The following is a 20,602-nucleotide window of genomic DNA, read 5'->3' as shown; positions in this document are numbered from 1 at the left end:
GAGGTCAGGCAGGCAAAAAGGGAATATGAGGAGCATATAGCAAAAAACGTAAAAACCAACAATAAAACTTTCTTCAAATACATTAGAAACAGGAAACCAGCCAGGGAGGCAGTGGGGCCCTTGGACGACCAAGGGGTAAAAGGAGTATTGAAGGATGATAGGGAAATGGCTGAGAAGCTAAATGCATTTTTTGCCTCCGTCTTCACTGTGGAAGATGAGAAGTGCTTGCCCACTCCAGAACCACTGATTTCAGGAGGGGTGTTGGAAGACCTGAGTCAGATTGAGGTGATGAGAGAGGAGGTCCTAAAACTGATAGACAACTTAAAAACTGATAAATCACCAGGCCCAGATGGCATACATCCGAGAGTTCTGAAAGAACTCAATTGTGAACTTGTGGATCTCCTGACAAAGATATGTAATCTTTCCTTAAAATCTGCCTCCATTCCTGAGGATTGGAAGGTAGCTAATGTCACTCCCATCTTTAAAAAGGGTTCCAGGGGAGATCCGGGAAATTACAGGCCAGTCAGTCTGACGTCGATACCGGGTAAATTGGTGGAAACCATTATTAAGGAAAGAATTAGTAGGCACATAGATGAACAAAACCTATTGAGGCAGACTCAGCATGGGTTCTGTAAGGGAAGATCTTGTCTCACTAACCTGTTAGTGTTCTTTGAGGGGGTGAACAAACATGTGGACAAGGGGGACCCAATAGATATTGTTTACCTTGACTACCAGAAAGCTTTTGATAAAGTTCCTCATCAAAGGCTCCTAAGTAATCTCAAAAATCATGGGATAAAAAGACAAATTCTTTTGCAGACCAAAAACTGGCTAATTATTAGAAAACAGAGAGTGAGTATAAATGGGCAATTTCCTCAGTGGAGGGTGGTAAGCAGTGGGGTACCGCAGGGATCAGTACTTGGTCCAATGCTTTTTAACTCGTTCATAAATGATTTGGAGCTGGGAGTAAGCAGTGAAGTGGCTAAATTTGTGAATGATACGAAGTTGTTCAGGGTGGTGAAAACCAGTGAGTGCACCAGTGAGTCCTGAGTGCACACCTTGATGGCTATGTGCGTGGATGGATATAGATATTGGAATACAATTCAGACCAATAAGAAGTCTTAAGGGGTTTGTCTCAGATGAAGACAAAAGATTAACTGGAACAGTCATGGGTCTCAGGGGGTGTGGTGTCTGGAGGGGCAAGACCTAGGTGTGACTAATTTGGTCTCAGAAAGGCAGAGTCTGGATTCACAATAGTGCTAATGGTATTAGCCAGGTGCTGGGTGGCTCTATTGGGGCTAGCTGAATGGGTTTAATAACCACTGATGGTCCTGCCAGGTCAGGTTGAATAGGTTCCCATGTTTAGACAAAAGGTGGGTGATGGGTCCCTGATTAGCGTCAGGAAGGGTTGCTAAACATTTGAGTGCATGATTGGTTTATCTCGGTACCCTGAGGGATGGAGCAGGAAAGACAGTTGTGGAGATAGGATTGTCACATAGGTGCACACAAAAGGGCTAGGTGAAGTTCTGGAGACAGAAGGGCTATTGGCCTCTGAATAGCCTTTAGAAATTTAGATACTTTACCTGTGGAACTAATTGTTATTCTATATGCACAACTCTCCTGGGTGGAGGGGGAGGCTGAAGATTGCTTTGGAGGGCTGCTTTGTGTCACCTGAAACAACCCTTTCCCCAGAGCTTTGGCTAGCTCTGTGTTTCAGGCCAGGACTGCCTTCCTTGGTTTGACTTTGTGGGTCTCTGGTTTAGGTTAGAAGTGGGGTACCTTGCTATTTAGGGCTACCCATGAGTAAGGCAGCGCCTCTGGGCTATAGAGGCACCATCATTTTGCTACTGTTGCCACCTCTCTGTGTATAAGGCGAAGACTCTTGTTGTCTCCATAGCAATGGGAGGTGACTGATTTGACTGAAATATCAGTATTACACTGACTAGTGAAGCAAAGTGATTTCTTCAGCCCAAGTGAGAACTTCAAGGGCTTAGTGAGGGAACCTTGTGATATGGGAATAACTGACTGTGTTATTTCTATCAAACATATTACATAGAAAGCACAAATTACTACCAGAATGGGACTAACAGGGTTCACTTGCCTCTAGTTTTTCACATGTTAATGCAAAGGTGTTTTTTTTTGCACTCCATTCATGTGTGGAGATAATTCTGTGTCTGTAGCGGAAGTTAGTGATGCATTGAGTAAACATATTTTTTGTTGAAAGATTGGTATGGGCAAATAAGGCATAACTGTTTCATGCTGGAACAATACAAAGTATTTAAAACTTGTCAGAATGATTACTTTATATCTGTGGCAGGAGTATGGGTTGGAATTTAATGTATTTGAAACCTACCAAAATGTAAATGTAAAAACTTCACAGTTGATGATAAACAATTAAGAAACAACTCATCTAGTCCTTCTGAATTATTGTGATGAATGTATATTTATTTGAGTGAGCAACAAAGCTGTTAAAGAAGCTTTTCATTTGGCTAATAACCTAAATAAAAATGTTAATATTCTTAGATAACTATTAATGCCATAGCTGTACTTTGTAGTATTTTCCCAGTGGCACAAGGATTTTTACCCATGGATTGTGACTTTCTCATTGGAGGCAGGACCCCCCCCCCCCCAGCATTCAGGATGCATTTTAATCTGACACAGGCTTGGGGAGGCAAGAAAGTCATGCTCCATGGGTGGAAATCCTTGCGCCTGTGGAAACAGGTGGACCCAAGCCTATATTCTGAGGGATATATTATTTATCTTCAGTATTTAAAAGGGCTTTTTCGGTAGCTGTGTGAATCAATAAATTTTGCAGATTTATTATTATTATAGGTCACACAGTCCAACAGCATTAAGACTCTATTAGTGCTTAAGACTTGCTTCTATGAGCTAAAGTGTGATAAACTGTATGTGGGAATCTGTCCATAGTGTTTAAATGAATGCTTATGTAGCATGACTCTTAATATATTTAAATTAAGTTCTCTTTTTGTATTTAAAGCTGTCTTTTGGGGAGATATTGCCTTAGATGATGAAGACTTAAAAATCTTTCAGATTGACAGGACAATTGATCTTACGCAACATTCAAATGAAAAACTTGGACATAATACAGGTAAGATATGTATTTACATGTTCACCTGTTCAGAGAGTATAACCAGTGTTCTATGATCAGGTGTTGAAATACATTTTTGTTAAAGACTGGAATAGTTCTTAAGTGGCTTCAATAATATTATTCTTTAGTCTGGAGTAATATTACTGAAGTGATCGAAGACACAGGAAATTCCTCCCCCAAATCCTTGTTGTAAAAATTGTTAAACTTTTACCTGGCTTTGGGCTAATTCTGTGTCTCCAAAATTCTCCATGAGTGTCTTCAGGGCACTACCATTCAGAGAATGTTTCATATGAACCACTTCTTGGTAGTGTTGTCAAAGAGATGTTGTACCTAAGATGCATCAGCTGTACCAAAGGAGAACTGGTTCTTGCGAAACTGTCCTTAGAGAGTTATGCTTGGAGCCATAGCTGACCTTGTCAGTCATCCCTACCATTCATATAGGAAAATGCAATTTAAACACACTATACTTTCCCTGGGAAGAAAGTCTGGGAAAGGTTTGTTAATGCATGGCAGCAGCTGTGTAAACAGCCTGCCTACATTAACAAACCTTGGAAGGTTATGCAATGATGGCAAAAACATGGGACACCCTTGAGTGTTGGCTTGTAGCAAAGATTTCCTAATCCATCCTGCACCCCAACTCACATGGATATAAAATTCCCATTATATTTCCCATTCTCTGCCAACATGAGATAAAAAAAGCACACAAAAACCTGATACATTTCTAGCCAGTTCAGTGTCTGGTAATTGGAAGAGTGCTTGATCTTTGCCTGTACTTTGTCACACTATACTGGCAGAGCACAGGTTGCTATGGCAATGAGGGAGAACTTTCATCATATTCTTGCACACCCCTTCTTTGGTGGTAATCTGCTGGAGCAGCCCCATTTGACTCAGCCAAATCATCCCTTTCATTATCTGTCTGAGTTTTTACTTCTGTCTCTGCTGGTGTGTCCTTGATTAGCAACTAGTTGTGCTGGTGGAGAGTCAATTGAGCAGGCAGTGAGGGAAACATTTTAAATATGTTGGCCTATGTTTAGTTCTGAACACTGTCTTGTGCAAACCATTTTTTATGGTTTCACATTTACATTGGGCAGTATCTAATTCAAAGTGTATTGTAGAATAAACAGCAAAAAAATTAAGTCTCCACTGTGTTGATTACCATGTGAATTACAAATAGAGGCACACATACACACAAAATTCCTCACTAAAAGAACAATGGAAATTACTCCCAGGAAAGTGTTTTTAGGACTGCAGCTTGTGGTTCGGTTCTTACTCAAACTGTAGCCAATTCAGTCTCATCAAGGTGGGAAAAATTGTGATTGTGGTAGCAGCTTCCTCTCCCTCCCTTGAGAGCATTTAGTTTTATATCATGGCTGGGTTTGGCAGTCCAGTTGGATCCGGAGCAATGCTCCCTCTACCCATGAGCAAAAATTCTACTTTGTGAGCTACTGACATTAAATATGTGAGCAAGCGATTTGTCTACTGCATAAATTAGTTTGCTCTGGAGCCATCCTTCCTGAGCTAAGACAAAAATGTGTGAGCCGGAGGCTAAAAAACTGTGAGATAGCTCACACTTACTCAGCTTAGAGGGAACACTGATCAGGAGCCCAAAGTACCAGCTGTCCATTCCCTCCTTACAGCCTTAACCAAGCTACGTCATTCCAATGGAATATTTTGGGTTGTAAGTTCTCTTGCTACCTAGGGGCAGTACATCAAAACACACCCTTTGCTTTACAATTTAATGAAGATTGTGTGGAGAGAGAAGATTGTTCTATCAGTTAAATGACACAAGAATGAGCGTTTAGTATAGAAAAAACATAATGCCTAGAGACATTCTTCAGAACTTGCCATAATTACACTCGACTATTAAAATGAATAGTACTTTCAGCATGCAACCAGTTATAAATCACTCATCTGTGTAAATATAAAGAACATTAAAGATGGAGTCTAATTTAAAGAAAATACCTCTTCACTGGGACACTTCTGCTCCAGCTGCTGTGGTTATGGGCTTGATCTTGGCGTGCTGTGCAAATGCTGACTCAGCATGAAGGAAAGGTCTCTGAATGTTGTGGGGCTTGCCATGTTTCTGTGATAACCATTATTTTTTCCAGATGGCAAAAATGTCTTCTGGAGGTAGCCCGGAGTAGTGTTTGGATAGTCCAGTGGCTGGAGAATACCCACCAGTGGTTCAGCTCCCTTAGGATCAGGTTTCAACTGTGAGCTACTACTGAGGAAAACATGGCATGGATCCTGTTCCCTATACTGACGTTGCCAAGTATTTGGAACGAAAAACAATCTAGCCCAATTTGCACTTCTGCCTTTAACAGCAGCTTTAAACAGACAAAAGCAACAACTGTTATATAGATGCTACTGGCCCCGGTCACACGGGCAGGAAACTGCAGAGGAGAAGCGTGGCTGTTTGCCCTGGGGCAAACTACTGCGCAGTTACGTGATCAGACCTCCTGTGGAGGTACCGTGGAGGTTCCATGGAGGTTCCATGGCAAGGGAGAGGTGCCGATCACAGGACAAGCCGGCGCGCAACGAAGAAGCGCGCGCCGCGGCAAACTGTTTTTTATTTTTGTGTACATGACAAATGCGCATGCTCCGTTGGGTGCACATGCGCATCCACAGAGACTTGGACAAAAAAACACACCTTATTTGCAAGGGGACATGGGCGGGCGCCGGATGCCACCGGAAACGCTATCAGACGCCCGCCCTTGCCCCGCAGTTTCCGGAAACTAGTACCTCCAAGGTACTAGTTTTTTGCCACGCAGTTTCGGCTGGAAGCCCCGGTTGAGCCACGGGAGTGCTACGCTTCCCAGATGTGCTGGTGAGATCGCGCCCGGAAACTCTGGCTGTGTTCCGTCTCACTTGTGTGGCTTCTGTTACGTGTGACCGCAGCCACAGATACTTTTTACTATTGTTCTTATCAAAACTTGCTGCAATATGCCATAAAGATTTTTCAAAAAATATTTTTGTACTATAGTGATTCAACACACTTGTGACAATGCATAAAGCAATATAACCAACATTCAATATTGAATACAAATGAACAGTTCAACATGTAGTCACAACTTCATAAGAAGGGCAGTCCAACAATTATTCACATTTTCATCTACCACTTGATGTGGTTAGATATAATAATCCTAAAGACTCTTGAAAGTGAAGACATTAATTATTTATGATGTGGCTTCCGGTTTATGCCATTGTTTCGAAGTCTTCAGATATTTCTTGTCAGCAGTTTATGGTAGAAATAGAAAAACATCTTTTCAGAAGTCTTGAACAATGAAAGATAAATGAGACACCTATCCAGTATTTTGATTGACCAGAGTTCCAATATTTCTCCCACTGAACAAACAGGAGGGCACAGGTTTGCCACAAAGTGCCAGCCTTACACATTGCAGATCCGGACAACACTCTAATAGATACACTGAGCAGAAGGACAGACATAAATCAAGAGTGGTTGGTAGCCGACCAGTACCTGGCCCCTATTTTCAACAAATGGGGTTACCCAGACATAGACTTCTTCACATCGAGTGCCAACACCAAATGTCACCTTTATTGCTCCAGGGCAGCAGCAGACAGGCAATCACCGGGGAATGCATTCCAGTTAAACTGGCATGGTCACCTTTTTATGTGTTTTCCTCCATTAGAATGCTACACAAAGTGGTGGCCAAGTTGAGGGTGGATAAAAACCACCTGCATACCTCTAGCTCTGTACTGGCCCAGAAGGGTGTGGTTTCCAGTGCTGTGGCAACTGGCCAAAGGAGTTCACAGATTTTTACCCCAGGACATGATCTCGTCCAGGTGGGCCCCATCCATCATCCCGACATCCAGTCCCTATGGCTGACTGTATGGCTCAATCGGCCATAAACAGCCTATCTGAAAGAGTCAAGGAGGTCATGGTTGTATCCCATAGGCCATCCACTCGGAGATCATATTCTTTGAAGCGGGTTAGTAAAGTGGGCAGAGAACCAAGAGGTCAGACCAGAATCCTGTGATTTATCTAAAATATTTGATTATTTGTTGATGTTGAAGGATAGAGGTTTAGCCTCCTCATCCATTAAGGTTCATTTAGTGGCCATCTCCACCTTTCTTAGTGGCATTGGGGGATATTCTGTGTTCTCAGTTCCTGAGTCAAAAAAGTTCCTTCAAGACTTACATAATTTGTACCCTCCTGTTGTGAACCCAATACCACAATGGAGTTTGTCCCTTGTTTTAGTGAAGTTAATGCATAAACCCTTTGAACCTGTCTGACCCAGGTGTGTAGCTATGGTGGGACATTTCGGGGCCATGCCCCTTTGGCCATTAGCCACATCCACTGCACTTTCACCTGCTGCCAGCTGGTCCAGCGCCTCACAACCCCCACCCACACTTCGCCCAGCCTCCATGCTGTGAATGGCTGCCCACAAAGCTGGGCACCCTGTCCAAAGGGCAGTCAGCAGGCCAGAGACAGGGAGGGAGGAATGGTGCCAGCCACGATCATTGGAGAGGCATCAGGGAAGGTCTTCTTCCAACTTCTGCAGCTCACTTCGGCTGCAGAAGCAGGAAGAAAAACCAGTGAGCCTGTGCCTCTCTGTCAGTTGGAGAGGTGGGGGAAGGTCTTCTCTCTCTCCCTGTCCCCCCAGATTTCCTGAAGCCCCACCACCCAAAAACATTTGGCTGTACCCCTGGTCTGACCTGTCTTTCTTTTCATATAAAATATAATTTCTGGTAGCAATTACATCTGCTTGCAGAGTGGGGGAACTGAGGGCCTTAAGTTGTGATCCACCCGTTACCAAGTTCCACACAGTCAAAGTGGTTATTAGACCCAGTTTGGCCTTCCAACAGGATATGGTCTCTCATCTCTCCTTATATACAATTAAGGGAGCGGAGAAAAAATGCGCGCTGTCAGCCATTGGCCCGCCAGCTGCTACTCAAGGCTGCTGGCATGCCATTGGCTGGGAGGCGGGAGGTGAACGCTGTGAGTGGATGCTGCTGCCAGGTGCTGGGGAAGGGAGGCTGCGAGGCCAGGCAACGGGGCTGGGCGGGGACCGGCGCCAGGAGGATCCGGCAGCCCCGGAGAAGCAGAATGTCAGCGAGGGGGGTGGCAGAGGCCAGGGACGGCAGGTGAGGAGTTCATTCCCGAACAGCCGGCCGGTCCACCTTGCTCCACCACCTTCTTCGGTGGGGGGGCCCCTGCGCCGGGGCCGCCTGGCCTTAGGGACGGGGGAGGCGGCTGCCGCGCCCAGGGACTGGTAGGCAGCAGCCCCCCTTCCGCCGTGCTGACCACCACTTCCATGCACCGTGCCACGACGATCCAGCGCGGCCTGAGGCACTCACCCCACCCGCGCACGTCTTCGCTCTCCTACCTGAGGCACTCACCCCACCCGCGCACGTCTTCGCTCTCCTACCTCTCCGCCGGTGAGAAGCAAAGTCCTTCAGTGGGGCAAGATTGTGGCCCCGCCAAGCACGAGGCCTCTTTCTGGCAGCCGCACCAGCCTTCCCTCGCACGGGGCGGCCTTCGCCGGCCAGGCTGCAGACCCTGCATTGGAGGGGACTCCGCCGGTCCTGGCTATGTTTGGGGTTGGGGGAGGCCATTGCACGGTGCGCCCTGGCCCTGCTTTGCCAGGCGGCACCGGGTCCAGCTCTCTTGCGCCAAGCCGACAGCTCTCCCTAGGACTCGTTGCCTCCTCCCGCAACGGGCATTTCCCCTAGTTTTCATATCAATCAGGATATCACCCTCCTGGTGTTTTCCCCTTCCCCAACCTCCCCGTCCGAAAGACATTGCACTTACCTGTAACTCTTGTTCATTTAGTGGTCTTCTGTGCAGGCATGCATCCCTCCCTCCCTTCCCTGCTGTGGGCTGCTCTGCCATTACTTCTCTGCAGCTCCTTAGGGCAGCAAAGGGAGAATTGAGGGGAGAGTGCTTGCTTTGCCTCCATCACATGACCCTTTGGGCAGGAAAGAAGTTACTGGAGACGGAGGGGAGGGGGAGCACACTCAGGCTCTGGAAAATTCTACTAAGCTTGGATGCTCTTTCTCTGTTGCTGGCCTGGGACTGTGCAGTCCCCATGAGGGCCTGCACAGAAGACCACTTGATGAACAGTGGTTACAGGTAAGTGCAATCCAATTTAATACTTTTCACAGCAAGGTGATCAGTATTGACTCATCAAATGGATATTGAAAGCATAGTTATTAGGCACGCTGAGAATTTCACGGTGAACATGCCTGCGAGGCAAACATACCTCGTTCCAATTATACACAAGGCAAGCTTCGAATCAGATCATCTCAGTAGTCCCTGGTGAATTTCATGACAAGCACAGTATTGTGCAGCTCAGTTTTGTACCTGCATAGTACACACTTGATTGTTACAACCCATGCTTGATTTTACCCAGTTAAATAACTAAATCATCTCATTTACTGGCGACAATATCCTCTGTAGTCATAGTTATTTCAATCATTAGATTTACCGGTTTATACAAAGCACAGCGATACTTTCCATTCAGCCCTTCTTTAAATAACCAGCATTGGGTAGAATATGCCATTTGTCCCGATGTCGGGACCGCCGCCCCACCCACGCCACCATCACGGCCACGCCCAGCTCCCAGAGAACGACCACTGGACCCCCCTCTTCTCACCTGGGGTGCGGGGGAATCCAGAGCAAGCCAGCCGAAGAGAGACCGTTCGTGGGCGATACACTGCCCCTAAAAAGCAGCAGCAGTAGAGCCACCAGGGGCCCGTACGCTCGTGCTGAGACGGCTGAGCCAGGCCTGTGGCCTGGTACGAGAGCCCACCCTGGCGTTCGAGCTCCGCATCCCGAGCAGGACCACCCAGCTGCATCCTGCCTGAGTCCGGAAGACGTGATGGGGATTGCGGCCCCTCCCAGGGGTCGGCATCCTCAGCTATGTAGGGGGGTGGGGCTCGGGATGGGAGGAGGGCAGCGAGAGCACAGGGAACACTGGGACAGGGGTGGAGGAATAAAAGGAAGCAGCACCAAGAGGCCGGGGATGACTATCTGGATTGGAAAAAGGCACGAGGGACAGAGAGTCAACCATCTGGAAGGAACGGATCAGTAGGGGTGGTGAAGTAACCCCCCTCCCCGTTCAGATGTTTGAGGCCTCTGCTGCTTCAAGGTCAGGACACCAAGGTGGCGGAACAAGGGGGGCTAGAGGACAATAGCAGCAGCGAGGGGGGGGTCTTCTGGATCTTGTGACACCGTTATTTATTATTATATTATATTATTCGAAATATGGTGGTGGAGGAGGGTTTTACAGGTATTGTGGACCTCCAAAAAGACAAATAAGTGGGTATGGATCATATCAAGTCTGAACTCTCCCTAGATGCTAAATATCTGAGGTTTTTGGAGTTTGGTGACATTATGAGAAGACAGGAGTTACTGGAAAAGCCGATAATGCCAAGAAAAACTGAAGAGAGCAGGAAAAGAGGAAGACACAACAAGAGATGGATTGACTCAATAAAGGAATCCATGGCCCTCAGTTTACAAGACCTGAAGAAGGCTGTTAACAGTAGGACATTTGGGAGGTCATTAATTCATAGGTTTGCCATAAATTGGAATCAACTGGACAGCACTTGACACACACACATGAGCACAGGCCCCCTTTCTCACTGGGACTCAAGGTGGATTACACAATGTAAATCAATGCAGTCAATAGGATGGGACATCCAATAGGCAGTGCAATAGAATTAAGATTGCAGAAATACGAAACAGTTAAACAAAGCATAAGTACTAACATGACATGTTAAATGACAGAAATTACATAGTAGGATTATGCATACATCAAATGATAGTACATACACAACACAGTAGTATAGACTACAGCACCTATTCCTTTATCTTTCTGAACTACCTATGTAAAAAATAATCCAGTATTCATAGTTTGTGGAGTGCCAGTAGAGTTTGTGAAATACCTTACTTCATCAGGCAAGCCATTCCATAAGACTGAGGGCCACATTAGATGGACCAATTTGTACTAGTCAGAGTCACTTTCTAGTCATGGTTCAATCACTTTCCATTCATGCCTTCTTTGTGCCTGCGCAGTCAGATTTATTCATTAAAGAACCAGCATTGGATAGGATTCTTTTTGTTTGTTTGTTTTGTTCTTACAGTCAGCAGCTTTTATTCACACCTTTGGATTCCAGATACTGTATTTTTTTTTTAAAAAAAAAGATTTACTTTGTTAGCAAAGGGTAGGGAAGTGACTGTTTTATTGCCTCTTGTCATTTTTGCTTTTCTTTCCTTGAAATTATGGGTTTGTCCTAGGCACTAGCATCTTTGATCTTTTTTTAGATCTGGATTTAAAATGTTAATAGAATCAGTTAATTCCACTCAACCTCCCTTCTAGAAAATGGTTTTAATTAGCTTTGAACTATTTCCAAGTCTAATTTTGCTGACAAATACATACAGCAACACTAGTAATTTGCCCTGAAACTTGGATATGACTTATTTGTTTAGCCTGCAGTTTTGCTTTTAATTCCCTAATATATGTGTGTAACTCTTTTTTGCAACCATCTTGGCATCTTTTGCAATATCTAGTGTCCCTTTTAATTAATTTCCTTTCCGTCTTGGGATACATGTACTTGCCTTCTGAAAAACAAAGTCTTCTTTAGGCATGATGATGCTATTTCAGGAAGTGACAGTTTCTGTTAGCTAGATTACAGATGTGTTTCAGGCAGATATACCAGTGAAAATGTTTAGGATCAGGATGCTAGTTTTTCTCACTCTTACAATAAAAATAAATTACAGTAAAAAAACCATTTACAGGAAGGCAGCTTATTTCTATGCATAGCACACAACTTTTGTAGTTATCTAGACAGTTATTTTTACCTTGTCATTGTTAAACACTTTTCACTCTGTGTGTGTTTCAGAAAGTAAACCCTGGCTTAAAAAAATTTAAGTGAATGGGCAGTAAGTGTTTGCATACCATACAATACACACTGCTGCTTACCAAATAGCTCATTGGGAAGGAATGCCTCCAAGTATTGCCTCATTCTCTTAAAAGCTAAGCAAAAATTTGGAAAATTTTTCTCAAGGGTTGCTGCAGCTATATGACAGTATAATGCAAATAATTAGGCTGATTGCTGAGCAAACCTACAACGTGTTTGCCTTATATGGCATTGTGCACTTTGTTATATGCTTTTGAATACTGTCATTGAGGAAACTTACACGTTATCTGTATGTCAAAAGAATCTGGGGAACTCTTGGTATGACTAGCCTATTGTTCATTGCACATCTTGAAACCTCTCTCAGTATTCTTACAATATGCTAAAACACAGATCATTTTAAAAAACAAACATCTGTTGTATTTTATGAAATTATCTACATGCTCTTTAAATCGTTTGAATATTGAATGTTCATTTTGGTACTTCTACACTAAAGGCAATTGTAGACAGACAAATTAATTGACAAAAGAATTCAAACAGCTAATGAAATCGCTGCATATTAACTGTGGCAATCTGCTTTTTGCCTATAAATTGCATAGTAAAATTACTGGAATGAATGGCCCAGCTGTCCCTTTAGTTAAATTCTGATAGTCTTCTTCCCATCAACTCCTTAGTTATTGAGGCCAGATTTACTGAAGCACCTAATAGGCTAGCATCCTTATGCAACCTACATTATATTGAAATCTACATATGTACAGGGGTCATTTCCTGCAGGAGCGCACAGGAGTGGAGCTCCGGCAGTAAGGAGCCCAGGGAGTGGGCACATGCAACAAGCCCCGCCCCCTGCTCCCAGCAGCCCTCAGTCAGAGCAAGAAGCAGCCAGGTAAGTTGCAGAGCTCCCCCGCCCCCCCCCGGTCCAAAACAGTCCAGTGGCACCTTTAAGTTTTATTCAGGTACAAGCTCTCCCTCCTCTATGAGGGCAGATCTGCACGTTCCCTCCCCCCAATAACTAGCAATCCAAAACAGTCCAGTGGAGCCTGAGCGGTGGGTGTTGCCTTCTGACACACTTCTGGTGATGTCAGGGGGTGTGGCATATGCAAATAAGTTATGCTAATGAGTTATGCTAATGAGCTCCTGCACCTCTTTTTCTACGAAATGACCCCTGCATATGTAAATGTTGTCAAGTCGCAAACAATTTATGGCGACACCAGGGGAGTCTGTCAAGGCAAGCGAGAAGCAGAGGTGGCTTTTGCCATTCCACATGGACACATGAAGCTGCCTTATACTGACTCAGCCCATCAGTCCATCGTAGTCACTATTGTCAGCTCAGACTGGCAGTGCTCTCCAGGGTCTTAGGTTGGAGGTCTTTCTTCTACCTGACCTTTACCTGGAGATGCTGGGGATTGAAGCTGGGACCTTCTGCATGCCAAGCAGATGCTCTACCATTGAGCCATGGCCCTTCCCCAAAGGAGGCTTACTTGGCAGTCTCCCATCCGAGGACTGACCCTGCTTAGCTTCTGATATCAGGCTACACCAGAGGTCATTTTGGGGGGGGGAACGCAGTTCCCCCGGGTGAGGTACGGGGGGCGGGGCACATGACGAAGCTCTGCCCCCCCGCTTCCGGCCCTCATTCAGCCAGGAGGAGGCAGGAGAAGAGGGAGGGTAAGTTGCTTCCTCCGTGGCTCTCCCCACCCCTGCCTGCCTGGGGCCAGGGAGGGCCTTCGCGGGGCTTCCTTGCACTCCCACCGGCCTTGCAGGTCCACCGACGGGCCCCTCATGGGGCTCGGCAGTGGAGCTGCAAGGCCGGCAGCGGTGGCCGGGACCGTTGGGGGCGGGGTGTGTGGCCTTATGACACATTTCCGGTGATGTCAGGAGGTGTGGCCTTATGACACACTTCCGGTGATGTCAGGGGGTGTGGAATATGCTAATGAGTTATGCTAATGAGTTCCCCTAGCTCTTTTTCTACGAAATGACTCCTGGGCTACACCATGCTGCCTTCCCTCTCTATTGAGGTCTACTCATATATATTAATAGCTCCACATGTTTTACAGTGAAATCAACCACCTCACAGTCATATCTTTTCCTAACCTTTAGTGCTTCTAGATACCTGTACTTTCCTGAAACTTAAAAAAAACCCCTCACATTTCTCTTAAAAAGCTATCATTCAGTATAGTACTGCAGATGTGTAGGACGGGAGCCTTCAAATAGTAATTCCACAATGCAGTTGTGAATTGTAGGAGTAACATAGTTATGCTTGCTAATCTAATGGAATGCATGCTAGAAAATTTCACAGCTAGAAATGTGTTTTTGTTTCATTTTCAGTATCAGAATCTGAATGTTAATTGTAAAAAAAAATCATTAGCCTTTGTTAAAGATATATTTCGTTAATAATATTTAACATCGGGGGGGGGGAAATATCCTCTCCAGAGAATTATTTAAATATTTGCTAAATGTGTGTGCGCATGTATGTGTGCAGTTCCTCACTTTATTTTCTTTGTTTAAAAGGTGGCTTTGGAGAAAGTGAAACATCCAAAAGAACTGATGCCCTCTATCAACTTATAGATAGGATAAGAAGATTTGGCTCAGGTATTCCCTCTGTTATGATTGGTAAATGCTTAATTATACAGTGATAGCACTGACAGTGCTGTGAGACTTGCTCTCCACCTCAAGCCAAAGATGCTCATGCACTTAGATGTACCCACATATCTTTACACATACTGGCTTCATTCAGCTCAGTAGAAGGACCAATCTACAGGTGCAAAGGAATGCCTGCAAATTGGTTCCATCTATTGAGATTAATGGGAAAGCTCATATGCGGTGGTTTTGCAACAAAGCTAAAAAATATTAGGTTTGGATACATGAAATATTGCAGAAAATGTTAAAATGTTCTATACAATTTGTACCAGAAATAGTCTTGTTAAATATTTTACCTGAAAGCTGTAAAAAAAAAAAATTATTCTTACTTGATTTTGTATGTAGTTATTTCTGCTAGAATTTTATATGCAAAATATCGGAGAAGAGTGGAAACTCCTACTAAAGAAGAGACCATAAACAAAATGCTGGAAACAGCAGAAATGGATAAATTGACTTTCTTATTGAAAGACCACCCAGAAAAAACTTTTGAGAATACATGGACAAGGTTCTATACTTGGTTGGGAAATTATAATAACTTAAAGTTGTAGTCAAACAATACATGTGAGGATACAGAGAAGAGAGTTCATTATACTGGCAACAAAAGACTAAAAATATTTGAGCTTAACATTTGACCAATATGGTTTAGTTATTAGGCACAAGTATTAGAATTACTTGAAATACTTCCCCCCATGTATGTATGTATGTTTGTGTGTTGAATGCGTGTATGAAAATTTAATAAAATATTGTGTTTTTTAAAAAAGAGATTAATGGGGAAGCTATTGTGTTAATGAGTTATGTGTATGTGGGTTGCCAACTCGAGTGGGAAGTTTCTGGAGATTTGGGGGATGATGCCTAGGAACCTTCTACATGCAAAGCACATACCACTGAGCTTTCCCCTAAGGCTTGAGATGTGCAGCTCTGCCTCTTCAATGCACAGGATGCTGCATGAGTCCATCAGAAAAAGAATTTTGGTAGTTTTGTTTTAAGCATTTTTTAAAAAAATCATGTTTGTTCATTGTGTTGCAAGGCTAAATCTGATCTAAAGAAAATGTTTTGCCTATAAAGGAAGTCTTGCGGTTAGTGAAACTAAGCACTTTATCTCGTTTTGCATCATAAATATTGCAGGTTTTGATGAAAATAATGCAACTAAGGGAAAATCAGCCCTAACGTTCTCAGGAAGCTATGAGAGAAAAAGGTTTCCCAGAGCAGCTACATCACGGACAGAAAGAATATGGCCAGGAGGTGTCATTCCATATGTTATAGGAGGGAATTTCACTGGTAAGAGCAACAACAAAGGTCACATCTTTATCAGAGTTTGAAGGAATTGATCACTGAAATCAGTTGAAAACTTGTATTTAATAAATAGGATTTGAGTGGTTTGAAATAGCTTCCCCCCTGTCTCTTGTTTATTTTCTTCTGTGAAATGTCAGTTATGCTTAACATGTGTCTCAGTGGTGAATTTTAGATGATATGCATATTTTCAGAGTCTGGATAATACATTTTATGTATTGTATTTTCTGCCTTGTGGATTCTTCATAATACATAAACAAGCACTTTGATTCTTTAAAGCTGAATATTACATGAATAGTGCTGAATCAAATGTTGCTAAGTTAATAATTTTCCTTATCAAAGTAGACCAAGTTTATCTTAATTGCAGTTTCTTGATATGCAATCTGAATACCTGCACGCACATTTGAACTTGTAATAAAATGTTGGAATGTTGTGTTCAAAATACCACTGCTGGGGTTGCTTGTAAAATGGACCTGTCAAAAACTCATCAGTTGCACCAGTCGGTTGTTTGGCATGGAGGGAAGGAGTGGGAGTAACTAACAGTGCAATATAATCCTAAAGAGGTCTACTTAGAGTCTTCACAAGTTGACTTAATCGGGTTTACTCCCAGGAAAGTGTTTTTAGAACTGCAGCATGAATGTAGTCGCACAATTCTTGCATTAAGCAGATGACTGGTGCTGTCAGATGTATATCTGTAACTACTGAATAAGGAGAAGAACCATATGCACAGCACTGAACCATTGTATGCATGGCTTCTTATTCAGTAAGGGGTGTGCATTCAGAAGTCTGATTTCCCATGCTTATATCCCCAAAAAGAATATATGTGTGTGTGTGTGTGTGTGTGTGTGTGTGTTGAAAAGCAGCCATTGTTCTTTCTGCTGTGATGCAAATGGTGGTGGGGGTCATTGGAGGAGAGATAGTTGTAGCTGTCCTGCAGAAAGTGGGCTAAGGCATGGGTGTGTGTAATTACCCACCTCTTTCCCCCAGAAAACTTGGCCTGCCTTGATCAAACGTTTCCACTGTTATATGGAGCCACTGTGGCTTAGTGGTAGAGCATCAGCTTTGCATGCAGAAGGTCCCAGGTTCAATTCCCAGCATCTCTTGTTAAAAGGATCACATAGCATGTAACATTAAAAACCTCTACCTAAGATCCTGGAGGGGAGCTGCGGTGGCTCACATGTTTAAGACGCGGAACTGCAGGCTGTGGAAGGTGTGTAGTTCAGCAGTTCGAGACCTGAGTGTGCCGCATGACGGAGTGAGCTCCCGTCTAGTTCCAGCTCCTGCCAACCTAGCAGCTCGAAAACAAAAAATTGCAAGAAATTGCACGTAGATAAATAGGTACCACTTCGGTGGGAAGGTAACAGCGTTCCGTGCGCCTTGGTGTTTAGGCATGCCGGCCACATGACCATGGAAACGTCTTCGGACAGTGCTGGCTCTTCGGCTTTGAAATGGAGATGAGCATCGCAACCCTAGAGTTGGATTCGACTGGCTTTCGAGCAAGGGAACCTTTACCTTTTAAGATCCTGGAGAACCTCTGCCAGTCATAGTAAATAATACCAACCTTGGTAGACCAGTGCTCTGACTTGCTGTCAGGGAGCTTCATGTGTTAACGTGCTCGTCCTGTAGTAGTTTTGTATGGTGTGGGGAATTCATGGTGTCTTCCACACAGGACAGAATTTAGTAGTTTCCCCATTGCTGGTCCAGCTGGCAGATAAAATGAATCAACAACAGGGCTTCCACATGGAAGGCTTCCAAACAGTTTCCCTTTCCCAATCCCGCAGCAGCAGCCTCCACTCCTGGGCCACCAGGGATTTTGCAGGGTTTTTTTTTTTTTAAATCAGCTCTAGAATATGCTGTTGTAACTACAGTTATAGCAGGTTCTCTGAATTGCCAACATTCACTTTTTAAAAAAAAGTAAGTATCTAGCTCTTTTGGTTTCAAAGATGTGCCTTTTTCCTTAGACCACTGCAAGGGAAGCAGCTAGAGACTTGCTTCTTTAAATAGTTTGTGCATATGCTTAGAAAATGTGGTCTTTTTTTTGTATGGGTATGACAGTGTGTTAGATTTAGTGATGCATGAGCAGAAACTTAGCACAGCTTCTCTTGTGGAAGGACTGCATCAGCACACCACTTCAGTATAATTTTACATGGAATAGCAATGTGTATATAGAGCAATGTCCAACAGATGGTCACATGATTTTACTTAAGTTGTTTTAAAATTGTATCAGAAGGAATACTTTATGCTTCATCCTGTGCACATGGAAAAGATGGTGAGGATATTTTCTTTTTCACTGAGCACTGGCAAGCAGTGAGGAGAAATCTTAGCATTTCCGCTTGTTGCACACATGGAAATCTTCCATGGGATCCAGCCTCTTGTTCATCTTTGTGGCTTCTGTGCAGTCCCACATGTGGACTGCATGATTGCAGACCTGCCACGGAGAAGAGCTTCCAAGTTTTTAAAGAAGTTTCTAGGCTCTAGGATTGCTCCCCATCCCCTCTGACTGTAGAGAACTCCTTCTTGCCCAAAGAGTCACGTGACAGAGGTGGGCAAGCACTCCTTCCTCAGTTCCCTTCTTGCCGCCATGAGGATAAGACATGCTTCCAATACAGCTGCTTTGTGGGGCCTCAAAGATGAGTTCCAGTGCATTTTTCCATGAAGAACTTCAAAAATTCTTACATACAAAATCGGTAGGATGGCTCTTTTAAAAAAGTGTGAGGACTGTGGAGTGAAAATGGCCTAGAATTATGACTATAGATCGTGTCTTCTATGTCTGGGAGAGAGCCACAACTGTCTACTTGTCCAGTATGCCGTCAACTTACCACTAAAGCCCGAGATGGCAGAGCGGCAAGACTGAAAGCTGTTTTATGGGAGAAAGCCCTGGATGCTCTAGACCCCCATGAAGAAAAGTAGTCCCAATTTGATAAGGGAGCAAGGGTCCATTTGGTGACTTCAGCACTGACACCCTCAACATCAGAGGTGCAGGCCCAACCTGCTGTTGTCCGATCAGCTTTGGAACCACCTTCAGAAAAAGCTAAAAAAAAAAGGCCAAATGCTCCAACCGCAGTCTGACTTGATCGCCATCATGTCAACACCATTCAGTCTTGCCTTGAGACAGTCTCAGTCCCCATGAAGCCGAGCCTCACCATCCTCCTGGAACTGACAATCCTCCCCATCTCAGCATCAACAAGCTGACTCCTCTCAGAGTCAAACATTGACACTGACTATTTTTATGTCAAGATCTCCTTGACACCAGAGCTCACCATCAAGAGTTGAGATCAACCAATCTTCGTGTCCAAAGACATCTTCACCATTGAGACGGGCTGTTCAGTCTCTGGAGTCATCAGAAGACAAAGTCTTTGAAGTGCCACCATTGGCACCATCAGTGTTCCTGGAAAGACAGCAGCTTGCTCAGCAACCACTGATCCAGTGGCCATCTCAGCAGAATAGGTGGGGTCTATTTTCATTCATGATGCTGCCTCAGTGGGGGCCCTGGGCACCTTTACAGGGTCCATACCACTGGCAACTTCCAAAGACCACCACATCCAAAAGAGACCACCAGACTTGATGCCAGGCTGGGGAAGGAACCTCTCATCACGGTTGAGATTCTGAAGATGGACTTACCAGATGTCGGAAGTGGGTTCTGAGAGCACATCAGTGCCATCTCCCGATGACACAGTTGGTGAACTGTCTGCTCCGTCACCCACAGAGGACCTCAAGATGTATTCTGAGCAGCTAGACCAAATGACAAACCCCCTGGGGTTAGTGTTCCACACTTCAGAACCTCAACCATATGACCCTATAATGACGGTGTTATGCAATCCTGACTCAGGACCCATGACTCTCCCCATGCTACAGAGAATACAAGATATATCCATGGCCATTTAATCCAAGCCATCCTTGACCCCAGCCTCATCAAAGAAGCTAGAGAACCTATACAGGATCAGAGAAGAGGGCTGTGACTGCATGTTTCACCACCCCTAAGCAAACTCCCTAGTTTCAGAAATCCTCCCTGCTAAGGTAAGGGCAGGCAGCCATTCATTGCCTCTGGAGAGGGCAGGAGACTGGACTTGTTGGGAAGAAAGACCTACTCGTATGACACAATGGCACTGAGGGTGACTAATTTCACAGTGGTCACGGGCCACTATCAAATGTTACTGTGGGAAGAGAAGACGCAGTTTGTAGAAATGTTAACTGATAATAAGCAAACCATAGCAAAGGTCCTCATTTCAGAAGGCCAAAAGCTAGGAAAGCAGCACCTGAATGCTGCCAGACATGGAGCTGGTTGTCATTGTAGGTTGATGGCCTCTGGCATTGTCATAAGGAGACTCTCCTGGCTCTGCTATTCAGCGCTCCCATAGGATAGAAGGGTGAAAATCAAAGACCTTCCATTTGAGGGTTGAGGTGACCAAACCGATAGGGTCTTGGGCCAAATTAGAAAGAACAAATTGACGGCTAAGTCTCTGGACATAACTCACAACCCAACGATGCCATTTAAGCAAAGGTATTTCCTGAGGCATGGTCCAGAGGTATCACCAGCCAAGGTCCTATTTTACCCAAGATTATAGATCCCAGGCTCCCCCACCCCTCCGGCAGGGATATGGGCCTCCTTACAGCCAGCAACCCCAGCCCAAGAGGCAGGGTAGACAGTGGGGAAGGAACCCCTCCCAGTCCCCTAGGGACCAACACTCTAGA

At 44.5% G+C, this 20,602-nt stretch overlaps 1 protein-coding gene across 1 annotated transcript in view; it reads left to right on the top strand.

Annotated features, from left to right (window-relative positions):
* The first annotated feature begins 1,796 nt into the window (after positions 1-1,796).
* TLL1 (tolloid like 1) overlaps positions 1,797-20,602 on the top strand; it is a 92,939-nt gene continuing 74,133 nt past the window's right edge. The window contains exons 1-4 of the mRNA XM_015419947.1: positions 1,797-1,860; positions 2,996-3,106; positions 14,492-14,572; positions 15,746-15,898. Coding sequence (XP_015275433.1) covers positions 1,797-1,860; positions 2,996-3,106; positions 14,492-14,572; positions 15,746-15,898 — 409 coding nt within the window. The remainder of the gene's footprint in view (positions 1,861-2,995; positions 3,107-14,491; positions 14,573-15,745; positions 15,899-20,602) is intronic.

This window comes from Gekko japonicus, unplaced genomic scaffold (assembly GCF_001447785.1).
Source record: "Gekko japonicus isolate JY-2015 unplaced genomic scaffold, Gekko_japonicus_V1.1 scaffold329, whole genome shotgun sequence".
Classification (NCBI taxonomy): Eukaryota; Metazoa; Chordata; class Lepidosauria; order Squamata; family Gekkonidae; genus Gekko; species Gekko japonicus.
Note: the sequence above shows the minus strand (reverse complement) of the source record. Positions and strands in the feature narration are given on the sequence as shown.